General features: G+C 42.4%; 1 protein-coding gene across 3 annotated transcripts in view; it reads right to left on the minus strand.

Annotated features, from left to right (window-relative positions):
* Positions 1 to 20,105, minus strand: part of FSD1L (fibronectin type III and SPRY domain containing 1 like) — a 57,349-nt gene extending 37,244 nt beyond the window's left edge. For all 3 annotated transcript variants that reach the window (XM_075280079.1, XM_075280070.1, XM_075280061.1), the window contains exon 1: positions 19,985 to 20,105. In XM_075280079.1, coding sequence (XP_075136180.1) covers positions 19,985 to 19,999 — 15 coding nt within the window. In that variant the 5' untranslated portion in view covers positions 20,000 to 20,105. The remainder of the gene's footprint in view (positions 1 to 19,984) is intronic.
* Positions 20,106 to 20,455: the final 350 nt, after the last annotated feature.

Here is a 20,455-nt window from a genome sequence, read left to right on the forward strand (position 1 = left end):
TCGATTCGAACATGGCGAACACCCTGATATCCGATCGAACATGTGTTCGATAGAACACTGTTCGCTCATCTCTAGTTGACAATACTTCCATGCAGGATAAAAACAATGCATCCACTTATGGACAGTAGCTGTACTGATAGTTTCTAGCAAAGTCAATTCTATGAAGGATCTAACAGTTTGAGACTCTGCGGATAGTGCAAAATCACAGATTACAGAGCAAATCTTATTATTCTGCCATATAAGCAATAATCCCTCCTAGGACAGTTTAATCTACATGCCATGCTGGTGCCAGGACAGCCCTTATTGTGAGGCTTCAGGTCAACTAAGGACTTACCTTATGAGCATTTTATTCAATAGGACCTGTTAGCAATATTGAACTATGTCTCTGCAAGTATACAACTAGTTAAAAGGAAGACAATGATGACAACAGTAGCAATGACCATGTGCTGGCTTTATTTATTAGTCTGAACCCTCCCTTAAAACAAATGTTCTCACAAGTAAAATGTTTGACTTGGTGTATACGCACAACAGCAGATGTGATCTGCAAAGCAAACTACATGGACATTGTAGACACGTCAGTGACTTATAAGATAATAATGCAGGAGCTAGTGTTCTTATTTAAGAAGCTTATGGAACCATACAGTTACTGATATCAGACTAATTTTTACTTGGATTGCACCCCTTGATAAAAGTGTGAACCTAATGTAATATGGGCTTAAAGTGCAAACTCTTAGCTTTACTTTGGGGGTATTCACATCCTAATTGAAGGGCAGGAAAAAAATTACAATTCTGTGATATGTAGCTGTCCCTTTCTCAAGGGAACAAGTTGTAGACAAAGGACATTTTTGGCTAAAAGAATACAATTCTAGGGGTAACAGTGTAAATTCAGCCACTAAGTGTAACATATCAGGGCGTGGCGACAACGGGCAGGGAGATGAATGTTCCTTTCAGCCACTATTACTCTTAATTATGTGTAGGGAATTACTGTGGGGGAAAACCTATCTGTGAGGAGGCACAATAATGGGGCATTATTCAGTATGGGGGAACTATTAGCCTCCCCCCCTTCCCCCATGTTATAATGCTCCTTGCTGGTCCCCCACCCACAGAATAAAGGCATCAGTTGTAATGACTAAGGGACAAAAATACTGATACTGAAGCAACTAATATATGTGAACCTACCATAAAGGATACGGAACTGTACACTGTCCAGTCAGGATTGCTGATACGAGAATAACTGAAACCAAAATTATGTGGCATATAACTAATAAGTGGGGTATGTAAAAGGGGAGTATCCTAAAATAACGGTTCATTAATCACAATCAAGGTGAAATATTCAGTTAATTGTGATTTTGATTTAGGTCATAACACCCAGCCCTAGTACACAGCATATTATTTTTGTCTGTAGTTATAGGCATAATTGAGAATGTGCAATAGGAGTGACTGCTTTCATACACCTAAGATGGTATGAAATCACAGCAGGAACATATTGCAATAAATCATATCCCAATACATTTAGGTCAGTGGTGTCTCCTGAACTAGTCAGGTTTCATGCATTATTCATTCCTTTCTATTTGACTTTGGCATCTAGGCAGATGTCAACATGGTCTGTGATAACTGGGGCTTGCATAACATTACAGATGAGAACACTGGATGGGCCGCTTTCTGTTCTGGATTCAATTATTTTTAGCTATTGATTGCTTTTTAAGCTCATCAGTTGATATCACAAAGGACCAGAAGTGTCCCCTTGTGTGATCCTTTCTGGAGATATTAGGGTATCTTTATTACGTGTATTTATAAGTAAATAATAACAACACTAATATGTGTGTGTGTGTGTGTGTGTGTGTGTGTGTGTGTGTGTCTCTAAACCCCAGTATATAAATTGAATGATAATAATAATTATTATTATAATTGAATAATAGAAGTGGGAGTCAATCTAGGTACCTAGTCGGGTTTATACACTTGACCTTACTTGCTAATTCCACTCTTTGCAATACGTGCATGTAGATTCCTTCCATAATCCTCTCGCTCTCTAGGATAAGTAAATGCACAGAACACTCCAGACCAGTTTCTGGTTTCCCTGCATCAGAAATAAACCACTTGGCTCAAGCAGTACATCTATAAATAACCTGGCAGATGAATCCAAGAAAGTGCGCAGGTCTGTCTGTCAATGTGACATGGCTTTTACAGGCAGTGCTGTTAGGTCACTTCTAACCCCATGGGCAAAGTGTACAGTAAAGACCAGTTCATAATCAGACTCATACAGTGTTACAGAACGTACTATATACTGAGTTACCTATCCTCATCTTTTATTGTATATTTTTATAATATGAATTAACTCTTTAAGAATACAGATTTTTACTATAATGGTACAGTGGCTGTGAAAATAATAAAAAAATACAGTAAAGAACAATTTATGGTTAAGTCCCCAGGTAGCGAGCGACAGCCTAAAAACACTGTGGGGAAAAAACGTGACAAACGTTTCTTTCTGCAGCACTTTTCACAGAAGTCTGCAAAGTGGGGGCCCAATTGCTGAAACCCACACCGATCCCTGACAATGGGGGTCTTTTCTCCGTTGCACATGCAGCCTGACCACAGTAAGGCTTTCCACTAGCTGGTTGTCGTTCCCATTTACTTCAATGGGAGCACTGGAGATAGCACAGTGATGTTCTCATTGAAGAGGATGAGAGGGCAGATTAGTTCATCTACCAAGGGGCACCCCTACGTTCAGCCTGACTATACTCTTCAGGATGAATGAACAGTAAGGGCAAAACTCCCACCCCGTTCTTAGGATAAATACTTTTTATGACATAACCCCTTTATGTGTAATACTCTGGCTTCAGTGAAGAGCTGCACAATATTAAATGTTTTTTTTTTTTGTGTGTTTCTCTTTATAAAGGTTTCAAAACTTATTGTGGTCAACATCAAAGAGTACACTTCCGTTGAAAAGTAAGAACTTAATCATCTCTCACTGAACACAAGAACAATCTCAAACATTTTGACAAGACTTACATAAAATATTTGTTTAAGCCCACAGCATAAGTTAGGTTAGGTGGCCACTAACTTTTCAAACAACTTAGTCTCATTTCATAGAGCATTTTGAATTAGAGTGATTTTACACTAAAATATGATTCACTTTAATTAAAAAGTGGCTGTTTCTACCTGAAAAACCTCTCAAAGTCCCCTGACATTCGGCATCTCCCTTCTAGCCAATTTACTGTTCACTCTTTTGTTACCAAGGAAGTCTGTGCATAAATGCCAGATAAAGGCAAGACTTGAAGAAAGTGAGTGGAGGGGGTGGTCCTTTTCTCTCTTCACACAGTGAATGGAGAGGGAGGAGTTTCTCCTCACAGCCTGCACAGGCATGTCTACAGACATGGGGAGTGCCGGCATATACGGCAAGCTCTGCTCATGCCGGAGCGTACACGCCGGCACTCCCCATTCACTTCAATGGGACTGCACGGAGTGAAAGAAGCAGCCCATTCATTTCTATGGGGAGCGCTCGTATGCCGGCTCCCATAGAGATGAATGGAGCTGCTTTAGACGCCGCTTATTCTGAACGTGTTTTACGTTCAGAATAAGCTAGCGTTTACTCAGTGTGAATTCACCCTAAGAAAACTCTTCTTTGTACTTGTATCTACTTCGGGCTACTTATGAGATTACAAGCAGCTCTTCTGACTGCTCATAAATTTTTTTTCTTTTATTTCCTCATGTTTTATCTGCTTGGCAGCATGAATTTGCTCTGTACTTACAGTCCAGTGTTTCTGAATCTCTTATATTATTATCACTTGGGTTTTTTTCAGGTTTGTTTGTTACTGTAGTTACTCCAGACAGAAATACATAACAGTATCAAGCTAGGTTCCCATCCACACCAATATGTAGGTCGGGTCTGCCAGGGGACCCAAATGACAAAGATCTGGACCACTGTTTTAGTGGTTACACATGGACACTGGTGGACCCCATTGACTATGATGGGGTCTGTCCAGTGTTTCAAATCTGAATGGGGCCAAGAGAAAAGTCCTCCGTTGAGGACTTTTCTATCCATCGATTTTTGGAGGTTTCTGGTCAAGTCTCCAATACAGCCTTAGATTACAGCACCTTCAGTTTTACTAAAATTAATTGATGCAAAAATTAAGAGACCCCACATCAAAAACTAACTACATCTATTATTTTGTGTGACTTCCAGGATTTTTAATGACAGCACCAAGTCTTCTAGGCATGGAATGAACAAATTGGCAATCTAATGCAACATCTATGTTTTTCTATACTTCAAGAACAACCTCTTTTAGAGCCTGGATGGAGAGTGATGCTCAACTTGTCTCTTCAAATTTTCCCATAGATGTTCAGATCAGGGCACATACACTGAATCCCCTTGTTCTTCAGAAATTCAACAGTGACCTAAGATGTGTGTTTCAGATGATTGTCATATCAGAAAAGTGCATGATAACCAAGGAAACGGAGTGATGGTAGCATCTTTGGTTTCAATAAAGTGTAATGCATCTGTGTATTCATAATACCATCAATGAAATACAGATCCACTACACCAGCAGCACAAACGCAGCCCAAGATAAGAACACTGCCACCACCATATTTCACTGTAGGCACCATGCACTTTTCTTTGTCCTCCTCTACTTTATGACACCACTAGCTGGTACCCGCGACTTCGTCTGCGGTGCTTGTAGAAGTGTGTATATACAGGCGCGGGTAAGGTTTTCGTAGTGTGTATAAGGTATGGGATATGAAATGTAACTTTGTATCTTGTTGTTTCTGTAATTCAGAGAATACGTGAGACTTTTGTGTTGAAGTTAGGGTGCATGCACACTACGTAACGCCGGGCGTGTATGAGAGCCGTACACGCCGGCGTTACAGCAGGGCTGCCGAACACTTCCCATTCACTTCAATGGGAGCGCTCGTAAACGCCGCTGTTACGAGCGCTCCCATTGAAGTGAATGGGAAGTGTTCGGCAGTCTGCCGTAATGCCGGCGTGTACGGCTCTCATACACGCCCGGCGTTACGTAGTGTGCATGCACCCTTACTTTGTATTTGAGCTGCTATATATACGGTGTTGTGAGAAACTTTACATAGTGACTTTGGGACAGAGGAATTTGAAGTTAACCCTTTCCCGCCGATGGCATTTTTGTGATTTTGGTTTTTAGTTTTTGACTCCCCTCCTTCTAAACCCCATAACTTTTTTATTTCTCCGCTCTCAGAGCCATATGAGGTCTTAATTTTTCTGGGACAAATTTTTTTTCATGATGCCACTATTATTTATTCTATATAATGTACTGGGAAGCAGGGAAAAAATTCAGAATGGGGTGGATTTGAAGAAAAAATGCATTTCTACGACTTTCTTACGGGCTTTGGTTTTACGGCGTTCACTGTGCAGCCAAAATGACATGTCCCCTGTATTCTGTGTTTCGTTACGATTCCGGGGATACCAAATTTATATGGTTTTATTTACATTTTGACCCCTTAAAAAAATCCAAAACTATGTTAAAAAATTTTTTTTTGAAAAGTCGCCATATTCAGACAGCCGTAACTTTTTTATACGTCCGTGTACGGGGATGCATAGGGCGTCTTTTTTTGCGGGACCGGGTGTACTCTGTAGTTCTACCATTTTCGGGAAATGTTATTGCTTTGATCACTTTTTATTCAAATTTTTATCAGAATCAAAACAGTGAAAAAACAGCAGTTTGGCACTTTTGACCATTTTTCCCGCTACGGCGTTTACCGAACAGGAAAAATATTTGTATAGCTTTGTAGAGCGGGCGATTTCGGACACGGGGATACCTAACATGTATGTGTTTCACAGTTTTTAACTACTTTTATATGTGTTCTAGGGAAAGGGGGGTGATTTGAATTTTTAATCCTTTTTATTTGTTTTTATATTTTTTTTAAACTTTTTTTTTTTGCATTTATTAGACCGCCTAGGGGTATTGACTTGGGTGGGCGGTGTCGCGGATTGTCAGAGCGGTGGGGGTCGGCAAACATGGCTGCTCCGGAGCGTTATAGAGCGCCTCCTGGAGTATCGTTAAGGTGAGGGGCAGAGTGGTACAGTATATGTATATGTGATTGTGTGGGGTTAGGGGCGAGGCTGGAGAGGGCAATATGAATTTTGTGGCTTGCTATGGTCCAAAGTGTGTGAGATTGCAGAGATGGTGGTGTGAGTTTGGGTTTTGTGGGGGTCCTGGCACAAACGTATGTGCGCTATTGTGACGAAAAGTAGCCTATTGCGCAATCGGGTGTATTAACTATGTTTGTGAAAAATTTCAGCCAAATCGGTGGAGCGGGTTTTGCGTGATTGAGGAACAAACATCCGAACATCCAAACTCACAAACCCACAAACATTCACATTTATAATATTAATAGGATACAATTTTGAAGCCATTGGTTCCATCACTCCAGATTTTAGTCCCAGTAGTATTCATCTTTTTCAGCATGGGTCCTGGCAAATGTAGACGAGATCTTTTGTGCATGGCCTTTAGAAGAGGCTTCCATTGGGGACAACACCCATTCATACCATTCCTCTACACTCTATGCTGTATTGTGTCTCAGGAAACACTCACCCGGGGATAGTTTGGCTTTCTACTGGTTTAGCTAACTAAGTTGCAGGGAAATTTTCTTCAACCCTTCTCATCAGAAAATGCTCCTGTTTAGGAGTTGCCTTCCATGGACGGCTTTGGCATCTCTAAAATGGTTGCAGTTCCATTTATGTTCAGCGCCTTGTCGGTTTTCCCGATCTGTGCCCCGGGTGAAGAGCTATCGGTGCTGGTACCATAGCTCTTCATAGTCAGAAGGGCGTTTCTGACACTCTGTCAGGAACGCCCTTCTGCACAGCAGCGTCTATAGCGCTGTACAGTGTGAGTGGGGAGGAATGCCCCCTCCCTCTGCTCACAGTACTCATCCATAGACGAGTATTATCTGACTATGAAGAGCTATGGTACCGGCACCAATAGCTCTTCACCCAGGGCACAGATCAGGAAAGTCGCACTAGCACCCTGCCCCTAGTACCTCCTCTGCGGTCCAGTCATTACCAAAGGTCAGAACCAACCCAGAAACCTGTGGTTCATCACAAATAGAAGCGTTGAAACCCTCGCTGGAAGACCCATTTAGTCCAGCGACAGCATCATCCTAGGTCCATAAGGACCTCTGGGTGGTTTACTTCCCCAAATAGCCCTGACAGGTTCCTTTTATGATCAAAGCCTAGGTGTGTTACTACCTTTCCACATTAAAACAGCTACAGCCCTGCTTATCATAATACAACTTGGTAAATAAAATATGGACAGCTAGTAAGGACGACAATTCCTGTTTCTGTTTAGTTTTCCTCTTCATAAACTTGGTTTATTTTACTCAGAAGCTGTCAACTCTTGTACTAATCTCTGTATTTCCTAGGCATCCAGCCATCTAACACTGTGATTTATTACAATGACAGGCGATGTCAGCAAGCAAAAACATAATGTAGACTAGTGGTGGCAGAATTTACCCTAAAATAAAATATGCAATAAGGCAATCTCAAATACGGTATACCACACTGCAGTCATAATATTTGGCTGAAGCCCCACATTGCAAAAAGGTTTTTACGTTACCTGCAAAGTGGATGGGATTAGCCAGAAAAAAAATCTGCAGTGAAAAAACTGCATTTACTTGTGTTTTTTGAAAATCGCAGCATATCAATTATACCTACAGAAACGCTGGCATTCTCCATATAACTATAACAAGGGCCGAGAGTTAGCAGAGGTAAACTCTGCAAAATCGCAATGAAAAATAAAGCTGCGCTGCGCTATGGGGGAGGGAGGTTGTGGACCAGGAACAGGATGGCTCCCACGATCTTGAGAACTTTGATTTCGGGCAATAGCTCTGGCTCTCTGCAGTAAATTAATGCAGAGACCCAGTGCCTATGGCAGCCATCCTGCAGCACACCGGCCACCAACTTTAAAGGCTCAGAATTTTTTGTACGGCAAGTGTTGGAAAGGGATGAAAAGGGATTTATCAATGGATGATGGGATAGGTCATGGATTGAAGATCACCAAGGGTCCACCACTCAGGATCCTCATGAATCAGCTGTCTGGAGAGACTGAAGCTTTCAGGTGACCACTGCAGCCTCTGCACGGTGACGTACATTGTATAGTGTCTGTACTTTGTAACACAGCTCAATGATCCATGAATCCGCAGATGATCTTCAACTGATGATCGGTCTTAAAGGCCAGAAAGTAGGATAATAATGCCTGTAAATTTAATATGAACTACATTAAGTATACATCACCTACTCTATCAGTTTGCAATATTTCTATAAAGACAATATTCTGTGCTGTATATTACAGAGGCCACCAGTTTTACTGATACTGAAATGAATATCATCAGGTTGTGCAGTTAGAGCCCTCACAATGTATTGTTTAGTGTTAGCTCCTTTTACCATACTGCTAGACGTAGAACAGTGAGGTATAGCACATGGCTAATACGTACATCCTTTAGGAGAATCCTAACTAATGAATGAGAGATTAAAATGGATTTACTCCCCATGGCAGATGAGCATGTTAATTGAATTAATCCAAGCTTCCCTTACACTCCAGTCACAATGGCTAATCTGGTCAACAGGGCAAATCTAGTATAATTTCTTAAATTATTTCATGTCTGCAAGAGAAATCTGTGACGCTAAGTGAAAATAGGCTTGTTTTGGGTCAAAACTTCTGGCCTCTAAACTGATTCCGATTCATGCCGGACATAACAACTGTGAAGACACAAGCTACGTGATGCTTGATAATCTATTGATACATCAAATGTTTTTAAGACATACTGCTAGAAGGTTTCTGCTAGAAAGTGTTTAGTTAGGCTGGTGCCCCACGTCGTGTAAACGCCACAATTTGGCCACAGTACCTTACAAAGTACCTGCAAAGTGAATGGGATTCTGTCTAATGCCACCAACACACTGTAGAAAAATAGCAGTGGAAATGCTGCAATTTCAAAAAGCAGAGACGCTGGTGTGTTCCATATAGGCATAATAAAAGCAGCAACTCCACAAAAAAATGGCCGCGGGCATGTGCAGTCGGCTCTGCCCAAGGCCTGATGGCAGAGCCAACTGTGCATGCGTAGAAGTTTCACCCCAGCCGGAAGAAGATGCAGAGAGAGGCCATTCCAGACGAATGATAGAGGCGGCATTGGAGATTTCTCTCACAGCATTGGACACGCTCCCAGTGCTGCGAGCGAACTCATTTGCACACAGAAAAAAAACAAGATTTCTACCGAATGGTGGTGCGAAGAAGACATCTAAAGGTAGGAGAAGTATAGCCTTTCTTAAGGCTATTCCTACGTGTTAGGGACAAAATGTCATTTTAATGATAGAATCCCTTTAACAATGACACATGAAAGGCATGTTCTCTATGCCACTGACAGCCCCCACAAGCCATTCTTTAAAGGGATTCTACCACTAAAACACATTTTTTTCTAGTTACCACGTCGGAATAGCCTTTAAAAAGGCTATTCGTCTCCTACCTTTGGAAGTGCTCTCCGCCGCCCGTTCGTTCAAAATACCGGTTTGTACCGGTATGCTAATTAGATTTCTCTCAGCGATGGGGGCGTCCCCATCGCAGGAGAAGCGATGGGGGCGTCCCCATTGCAGCTCGAAAACCGACCGCAGCGCCGCCTCTATGGTCTTTGGTATCCTCCCCTTCCTTCTTCAGCGTCCTGTCGGAGGCCTGCGCAGTACGCTCTGTTCGGCGAAGATTGCCGAACGTACTGCACATGCGCGAAATTGCGGTGCCCGCACTATGGCTGGGACCGCAATTTCGCGCATGCGCAGTACGTTCGGCAATCTTCGCCGAACAGAGCGTACTGCGCAGACCTCCGACAGGACGCTGAAGAAGGAAGGGGAGGATACCAAAGACCATAGAGGCGGCGCTGCGGTCGGTTTTCGAGCTGCAATGGGGATGCCCCCATCGCTGCGAGAAATCTAATTAGCATACCGGTACAAACCGGTATTTTGAACGAACGGCGTGGCGGAGAACACTTCCAAAGGTAGGAGACGAATAGCCTTTTTAAAGGCTATTCCGACGTGGTAACTAGAAAAAAATGTGTTTTAGTGGTAGAATCCCTTTAAATGCTAAACAGGGATGGAATTGACAATCCAGATGAACAACTCATCCGAAAACATACCAAAATGTAGGTAACAGTAAAAGTTTACAGTCATTTGGGCTAGCCAAGAGATGGGTATATTGAGTTATGGGCTCAACGGCAGCATGTAAAGCCATGTATCACCCGATGTGGCATTTTTTCTGTGAAGCTTTTGGTAAAGGGTAATCCTAGTTCTATCTAAACTAATGTTTCTCAAGTTGTGGCTAATTATACATTTTTCTGAGTAAAAATGAATTGGGTAAATCAGGAGTTGCAAATTCTGTTTGCTGTTCATTCTGAATGGCAGAAGCATTGACCCATCATAAGGTCCATGTGATATATATGCTGAATTCACTTCACATATACCAAAAGTGTGTGCTTTGATCCAAGGTTGAAAAAATAATAATTTAAAAAAAAATGTCTGGTAGTGCTATTAGTAGCTTAATAAGTGCACCCAAATAACTTTAGCAGTGTTTTGAGCAATTTCTTGGGTTCTCTGTGAGCTCCTGGCATCATCTGCATTTGTTTACATGGGTAGCTTCCTGCTGTCTTAGCGTACAACTTCCATGATACATTGCATGAGCTGACTCACAATACCTCCCTCTCTCAATACCTCCCTCTCTCAATCCCTCCCCCTCTCTATCTTACACACACCCCCTTGCCTGTTTCCCTAGCTAGGCCGCCCACTACACCCTCAGCAGCTATCTTTAGACTCCTAGTTCTCACTCACAGAGGAACCTTCAATTTTGGCTGTAATATTGTAAATCACCTCTGTATATCATCATTACAGTCACAGTGAGAAAGCTGCAGGTAAATGATTAATTCTTCATGCTTCTTTTGATATTTTGTAAAAAAAAAAATATATATATATATACAGTCCTATGAAAAAGTTTGGGCACCCCTATTAATCTTAATCATTTTTTGTTCTAAATATTTTGGTGTTTGCAACAGCCATTTCAGTTTGATATATCTAATAACTGATGGACACAGTAATATTTCAGGATTGAAATGAGGTTTATTGTACTAACAGAAAATGTGCAATATGCATTAAACCAAAATTTGACCGGTGCAAAAGTATGGGCACCTCAACAGAAAAGTGACATTAATATTTAGTAGATCCTCCTTTTGCAAAGATAACAGCCTCTAGTCGCTTCCTGTAGCTTTTAATCAGTTCCTGGATCCTGGATAAAGGTATTTTGGACAAACAATTCAAGTTCAGTTAAGTTAGATGGTCGCCGAGCATGGACAGCCCGCTTCAAATCATCCCACAGATGTTCGATGATATTCAGGTCTGGGGACTGGGATGGCCATTCCAGAACATTGTAATTGTTCCTCTGCATGAATGCCTGAGGATTTGGAGCGGTGTTTTGGATCATTGTCTTGCTGAAATATCCATCCCCGGCGTAACTTCAACTTCGTCACTGATTCTTGAACATTATTCTCAAGAATCTGCTGATACTGAGTGGAATCCATGCGACCCTCAACTTTAACAAGATTCCCGATGCCGGCATTGGCCACACAGCCCCAAAGCATGATGGAACCTCCACCAAATTTTACAGTGGGTAGCATGTGTTTTTCTTGGAATGCTGTTTCTTTTTGGACGCCATGCATAACGCCTTTTTTTATAACCAAACAACTCAATTTTTGTTTCCAAAATGAAGCTGCCTTGTCCAAATGTGCTTTTTCATACCTCAGGCAACTCTATTTGTGGCGTACGTGCAGAAACGGCTTCTTTCTCATCACTCTCCCATACAGCTTCTATTTGTGCAAAGTGCGCTGTATAGTTGACCGATGCACAGTGACACCATCTGCAGCAAGATGATGCTGCAGCTCTTTGGAGGTGGTCTGTGGATTGTCCTTGACTGTTCTCACCATTCTTCTTCTCTGCCTTTCTGATATTTTTCTTGGCCTGCCACTTCTGGGCTTAACAAGAACTGTTCCTGTGGTCTTCCATTTCCTTACTATGTTCCTCACAGTGGAAACTGACAGGTTAAATCTCTGAGACAACTTTTTGTATCCTTCCCCTGAACAACTATGTTGAACAATCTTTGTTTTCAGATCATTTGAGAGTTGTTTTGAGTAGCCCATGATGCCACTCTTCAGAGGAGATTCAAATAGGAGATCAACTTGCAATTGGCCACCTTAAATACCTTTTCTTATGATTGGATACATCTGGCTATGAAGTTCAAAGCTCACTGAGGTTACAAAACCAATTTTGTGCTTCAGTAAGTCAGTAAAAAGTAGTTAGGGGAATTCAAATCAATAAAATGATAAGGGTGCCCATACTTTTGCACCGGTCAAATTTTGGTTTAATGCATATTGCACATTTTCTGTTAGTACAATAAACCTCATTTCAATCCTGAAATATTACTGTGTCCATCAGTTATTAGATATATCAAACTGAAATGGCTGTTGCAAACACCAAAATATTTAGAACAAAAAATGATTGATTAATAGGGGTGCCCAAACTTTTTCATAGGACTGTATATATATATATATATATATATATATATACACACTATTGTGCACACATACATAAACACTATAATATGTTCCACACACAGTGGCCCCAGAACAGTATAATATGCTCCACGATGGCCCCCGCACAGCATAATAGATTCCACAGTGTTCCCCACATGGTATAATGCTTCACAGAGGCCCCCACACGCTATAATATGAACGTCCTGGGGTCTGGATAGGCACAGAGGTACAGGTAAGTATAATGGGGCTGGGGAGGGGGGCAGGCTTCTTTCCAGTGATATTCTAGCATGCAGATATCCCTTAGACCAATACCCTGGGACGTCAGCGGAGAGGCAAAAATTTAATTTATGTCAATCACATGACAGATATATTGCAGTAAAACTAATGTATAATAAATGTCATTTAGATTTAGTTGGGGGGGGGGGGGCATGGGAGGGCTCTTTGTTAAACCAGGAAGTAGAGGCCACCAGGGAATCTAGGAAGATTCAGAATAACAGTGTTGGTAGATTGGCGTGTTATCACATCTTGACCCTTCATCATTATATTTTATTTTTTAATTCCTGAACAACTCCTTTAAGTAAAAACACAACTATATATATGTATGTATAAATATTTCTCTATTGTTCAGTTCTTGGAATAAAAATGCAATTGTACATACGTTGCACATGGAGAAGAGATACTCTTACCATCAATAAATGAGGAAGGTCATGCGGCAGATTGTCCTATCGCATTAGGTAGTAATGACTAAATCAATAACAGAGGTCTAAAGTGAAGTGGAATCTTTCATTCCGAGTAATGGAATCCATAATGGAGTAGTCTGGAAATACTGGGTTCCAGGGATTTCATCAGACCACATTCAAAGGCTTAATATTCCCCTTTCCCTCCATAAAGCTAAAGGAGCAGGGTTGCTCAGGGAATTTTAGAGAGGTTGACTTCAAGACTAGAGATGAGCGAGTACTATTCAAAACAGCCGTTTCGAATAGCACGCACCCATAGGAATGAATGGAAGCGTCTGGTGCGCAGACTTTGCCGGCGGCTGGCCGCTTAACCCCCCTGTGTGCCGGCTATTCCTATGGGTGCGTACTATTCGAAACGGGAGTTTCGAATAGTACTCGTTCATCTCTATTCACGACATCTGTCTTTTTCCAGCCTGGCTAACTATATACTATGCAGTATGCAATCATTGTTACAACTGCAGTGCACCCTTCCTCCATTTGCATGTGGTATTGTAGTTTAGAAGGTGCAATACCAGACACAGCCCTTGTACAGGAGTGGTGCCGTTTCAGAAATAAACACCTTAGGCTGGGTGTACATGGTTTTTTTTTTTTTTTTATTAAACTGTACTTTTTTTTCTTTTTTTTCCATTTTTAATTTTTTCTTCATAGAGTGGGAGGAAATCCCAGCAAACACAGGGAGAACATACAAATTCCTTGCAGATGTTGTTCCTGGCGGGATTCGAACCCAGGACTTCAGCACTGCAAGGCTAACCACTTTGTTGCCCCTAATCTACTTTTTAGTGGAGATTCTTAAGCAGGGGTAGGCAACCTTTTTTTTTGTTCGGAGTGCAAATTTAAATTAAAAAAAGAGGTACTTGGAGTTCCAAGTAATAAAAGTAAGACTGACAACCCCTATACTAAAGTCATATAGGACAAACCATAACACAGAAGTGCTGCCACAAGATGCTTTAAGATGCATGCCTTTACTGCTATTTCCTGGGACACACCAGTACTTTCCCATTAGAAGCAATGAAAGCCCATGTGTAGCCCCCAGTTAGTGGTAAATGTATGTGTCCAGGAGCACCATATGGCAGCATCCTTACAGAGGTAACACACTATATATCTGGATGCAGCTATATTCTTAAGCCACTGGTACTTTTACTTCGATGTAAAGCTGCATTTATATTGTGCATTTTTACACACACAAAAAACTACTGAGGGGCAACATGGTGGTTCAGTGGGTAACAGTGCAGGCTTGCAGCACTGGATTCCTGGGATCAAATCCTGCCAGGAACAACATCTGCAAGGAGTTTGTCTGTTCTCCCTGTTTGCATGGATTTCCTCCCATACTCCAAAGATATACTGATAGGGAAAAATGTAGATTGTGAGCCCTATATGTGGCTCATAGTCTACATAAAAAACCTGCCTATGTAAAAACACACCATTACATAGAATTATGTCCCAGAGTGTCCCCTTCACACAGTATAATATCCCATAGCAGCCCCTGCACACAGTATTACCATATTTTTCGGACCATAAGACGCACTAAGGTTTTAGAGGAGGAAAATAGGAAAAAAAAAAGCAGAGAATCACAGGACACCAGAGATGGGCACCCAGACCCTGCCCTCACTTGCGGTGTGGAGAGTATGGTGGAGCCTGGCCTGGCGTAAACGGTGTGCCACCGTAACAGGTGGTGTGTGTGCGTGTCACTGCAGCCGCAGCATCAGGGGGTGACATCCTCACAGTGTCCGCCTCCCGGCACTGGGACGTGCAGCCCGGCCGCTGACAAGCTTGTGCTCACCGACAATCACCGCAATCCCCAAGTCAACCCGCGTCCTCTCTGCACTGCGAGTGAGGGCAGGGTCTGGGCGCGCGTCTCTGGCGTCCTGTGATCCGCTGCTCCTTTACACAGCTCCAGTGCCAGCCAGCATCGGACCAGCAGTCAGCAGTTCAGCATGTCCCGATGTTGGTGCTGAACAGTTCTGCTGGCTCGATAACGGAATAGTACCAATTTTTTCTCTGCTACAGCATTCACCATACGAGAAAAATATTTTCGTAAGTTTGTAGATCGGGGGTTTTCGGACACAAGGATTCCTAATGTGTTTCACAGTAATGTTTTTGTTTTATATGTATTCTAGGAATATGGGGGTGATTAGAACTTTTTTTTTTTTTTTTTTTTTAGATATTTTTTTTTCATAGCTTTCAATTTTTTTTTTTTGAAATGTAGGGACATGATACGGTAACCACTCGCAGACCATTGACATACCTCCTTTGCTTCTAACTGACCGGACTAAACTGGCGCTGCAAGTTTATGTGCTTGCCCCATCGGCCACTACTACATTCGGACTATAAGACGCACCTCTTCTTTCCTCCCATATTTGGAGGAAAAAAAGTGCGTCTTATAGTCCGAAAAATACGGTATGTCCCATAGTGGCCCCTGAAATCACAACGGCTGACTGGGTCTCAGGGGTCACATCAGCATCATTATGTGTAATGACGCCGACGTAGCCACTGAGGCCCTACCAGCGATCAGGCAGAAGTGCCGAAGACAGCAGGGTGCTGCTCCAGAGCGCAGAAGAAGAGAGTAAAATTATTTTATGTTTGATCACCTCCCCTGGGCCTCTGGTTTTTGTTTGTTTTTTTTTTACTCTGGAGTCTGAAGAGACCCCAGCGTACAATAATAGCTGTTTCATTTCCGCCATCTTTGATCATATTGAAACTGATGGGCGAGGACTTGGTCTGCCATGCCAGGGGTTGCCGACCCATGTTCTACAGTTTCCAAATATGCCTCTTTTCTATAGCTTTGGAGCCCCATTTTAATGTAAATAGCCTTTTTTTTTTTTTTTTTTTTTTTTTAAATGTAGATTATGAGCCCGACATAGAGCTCACAATGTACATTTTTCCCTATCAGTATGTCTTTTGGAATATGGGATGGAAAGCCATGCAAACACAGGGAGAACATACAAACTCCTTGCAGATGGTTTTTTGCCCTTGGCAGGATTTGAACACCAGGACTCCAGCGCTGCAAGGCTGCAGTGCTAACCACTGAGCCACCGTGCGGCCCCTAAATAGCCATTTTTTTTGTAAGCAAATTAGGGAAACATGCTTTGGGGCATTTCATAACGTTCCTGGGCTTTGGTCTTCAACGTTTGTTTGTGGGACTCTAAAAGTGTGGTTTGTCCTACTTTTCTGTCCTGCAGTAGCTGATCCATTTTTATTTAAGGGCTAGTTCACACGGAGACATAGACGCTGATTTTGACAGCGGATTTCGCGGCCAAATCAGCGTCCATACAATGTATCCCTATGTGAACTGCTCGCTTTTTTTTTCTGCTAGCTCGCTAGCAGAAAAAGAAGCGACATGACCTATTTTTCGGGCGGAAGCCGCTCGCGATGAGCCGCGGCTTCCGCCCAGCCGCAGCGCCCTCCATGTCGGCTCATTCATTTGAGCTGACAGCGGAGGTGAAAGCAGCGAACGCGATGGTCGTGGCGGGAGCAGTTCACATAGTGTGGACATTGTATGGATGCTGATTTGGCCGCAAAATCTGCTGTCAAAATCAGCGTCCATGTCCCCGTGTGAACTAGCCCTAAAACTTACTCTACCTAAATGGACGGTGATAAGTTTCCGTCACTTACATAAGTTTTTATTATCAGCAAACCTGATCGGTTACGTGATATGAATTGCATATTTGCATGCCAAGTTTTTCAGCCATCTAACACTTCTATCTGGGTGCATCATTTTTTTTTTTTTAATGCGTATCATAAGAGAGTTATTCAGAATGTCTTCAATTCCAATCTAAACTAATATCAAAAGAGATTTTATCACTGTACATATCTACTGTATATCCAAAGCTTGTTTAGTTGTTTTCATTGTTTTATCACACCAACGTTAACAGCCGCTTTCTTCGCAGCATAGCGGACTGGTGTAAACCATGGGAGAAGAGGTGACGACTGCTCAGAATATATTTCTGGCTCAGTAAAGTGGTTGTTACAATTATACAACATTCTACCAAATACTTATTATACTGATATTAATGGAGAGCAGTAGAGGATACAGAGAAACACACGGAACTAAATATACAAGTTACGTTTACATATTTGCATGTTACAATGTTGCAAAATATGATAGTCCAGCAAGTTTTAGAACTGTTCATGTAAAGTGTGATATGCAATATACTACTGTATGGATATATATAGCAAGGCACATGAAACCCTATTCTGCATCAGCTATTATGAGCATGTGTGACAAGAACAGTTTTCCATCAGTGCCAATGCCTGCAATACTCCTTTTCTGGATCACATGTTGTACAACTGTTATATGTACAGTACTTTCAATATATAGCTATGAAATATCCATATGAGATAAAAGGGAAGGGTCACAAGGACAATACTTTATCAGAGCAGATCTAGTTTTCCCCTCTAAAGCTCCCCACATTCAGAGGACAGAGGCAGGGGGTCACATCCCTCACTCCATAGAAACAGGAAACTTTCTGTTGCGATGGAGCCGGAATGGCAGAAATCTGTCATGTGACCAATCTTGGCTCTGCTGAATGGCTTACAGAGGAGAGAGCGACACATACAAATTTTCTTCTAAGACTTAGCCATATAAATAAAACATTTGATATGATCACTGGCGGCCAATACCCACCTTAAGATACAAGTACCAATGCCAGCGTCACCAATAACAGCAACTCTACTACCCACAACTGACACAATATTGGACTGAATACAGAAATCTACCACTTGCCAAAGAGAGCTGGGTCTAGTATTGCAACTCAGCTTAATTCCCAATATTACTCATGTACATGTCTGTCCAACCAGCGGCCACACAACATGGAAACCATCAGAGGTCTGTTTCTTGCAAGCAGCATAAGAGATGCCCAATAGTTGGCCAATCATAATATAACTGTATGTGCCCTAAAGCTCAAACAAACAACTCTTCAGCAAGTAACGTTCCAAGAATTACACCAAGTACAAGTGGGCCCTTTGGCAGCTACCCTAAAGCATTTGACATGGATTTCCTGCAGATTCCACAACAAAATTCATGCAACAATTTGCATCCCATTCACATGCTGGGGGAAATTTCTTCTAAATGTCCTTGAATTTATACAAAAACCATTAATGTATAGAATAGTTACAGAAATTTCTATAATAAATCTGACGTGTGGAGAAGAAAAAAACTCAAAAACTGAACAACCTTTTTATTCACACACAGGGATATATAACTCCATATGGGCATGTGTGGTTTTTCTACACGTTTATATTAAAGGTAGGTGGTAACCCACAGGACAGTTGGTACCACCAGAAACAAGTAAGCACTGACACAGACTTGAGGCCTCCTATGTATATGTCCAGTTGAACAATATACAGTCCCATAAATGTGACTTTTGGTGAGTGATGAATACTGGACCACAGGGGTGTCCTATTTTGCTGTGTAATAAGAGTATATAATTTAAGCTAGTAAAGAATTGTCACATTGCAGACACATATTTAGCCTCATGTACTTATCTCAGAGACAAAAGTGACACTGCTAACTATAATAGCCAGAGATCAGACATCATTTTATTAAAAAATACCATTAAAAATTCAGAATAATGGGCATCCTTGTATTACCTGGTCATAGGTGACCTATTTACTGCCAATTATGTGTGTAAGGTCCGTGACATAATACTTAACTGTCTCATGGAGGAGTACAAATGTCTGACACCAGCCCCACCTTAACAGTCGTCCCAGTGACACTGACAATAGTACCACTGCTGAAGTTGTCAATGAAGAAATAGGACTGTTACATCGTTCAGAAATCTGATTTCTTCTTGTTGATGTGTGTTCCTAGTCCCCTACATGACCCAGTTGCTAGAACAAAAAGCAATATCAGGATGTGCATACCCAGGTTTATACCAACTTTTCCGAACAGCCTCTTGGCCGGCTCTGACCTTTGGTACACGTGTTTCTAGCTTTAGATACTTATGTTGCACAGTTGTGATCAAAAGGTGTTATACCATGCCCCAGCTGTCTGACAAATATTTAAAAAGGTACCGAGAGCATTTATGGGCTCCTCCTATGCCACATGCCTCTACAATTCAACGATCCAACAGCAACACCTGCCTCAATACACCCCACCCTGCTGCCAATTCAGTAATACACATTGCACATGCCGGGTACCGGATGCTGGGGTTTAACTATCCACCTGCTCCAGGCTGCACAATGACAGAGGATGAAGACAAGGCCACAGGGGCGAAGCCACCATCACACCCAACCTAGACAATAAATGCAAACTCATCCACCCATGCTGATGTGATGGAGAGGCACCTGCCAAGCTGCTGCTGGTGTACCATGGAGCCCTGTTATTGAACCCTCCACTACAGGGGGCACTGTGCTACCTGCTAGGAGGGAGATGCACATGACTAGGGAGGATACAGGAGATCACATCAGACATAATACCACAACATCACACACAAGCACATCCTACCCACCACACCCATGATGTGCCAGCATCCCTCACCACTGCACCATCCTACTGCCACAGTGCAGACCAGGGCATCTATTGTCCCTGCAGCAGCACACCCAGCAGCAATGAATGAACAGGCTGCTGCTATTTATATGCGCCTACTGCCAGTGACCTAGAAAGTGCAGCGGCCGGCACTGGTGCAGGGGAGCGGGCTCATTATATTTAGCATGTAGCTTACTTTCTGCGTGTCCATTGCCGGGCCCGGGCTCTTCCAGGCTTTGTACAGGAGGATGCGTGAAGTGGATAAAGAAGCAATGACTTGTGTAGATGAGCGAGCAGCCGCAGCTCCGCCCCCTCCTCCTCCTCCTTACTTCAGCTGCAGCAGCTCTCAGAACGCAGGACCAGCCAGAAAGGAGAGCAACCACCGAGACGGCGTGGAGGACCGAGATAGAGCGGCTCCAGTCTGCATCATCGACCACAGACACACTGGGAGCAGACAGTGCGCTATGCAATACTGGCGGAAGCCATTTTCTTTGAGGGCAAAGTCATTTCTATTGTGTTAGAAGAGTTTAGCTTATTTCTCATTTTCTCTCTAGCTTTTCTTTTTGCTTCTTTTCTGTGAATTCTTAAAGAAAATGTTCTACCAGAGGCACTTATAGGAAATAAATTATATTTGCCAACATTGGCCGGGAGGCTTCTAGGAAAACTA

Source organism: Leptodactylus fuscus, chromosome 1, assembly GCF_031893055.1.
Source record: "Leptodactylus fuscus isolate aLepFus1 chromosome 1, aLepFus1.hap2, whole genome shotgun sequence".
Classification (NCBI taxonomy): domain Eukaryota; kingdom Metazoa; phylum Chordata; class Amphibia; order Anura; family Leptodactylidae; genus Leptodactylus; species Leptodactylus fuscus.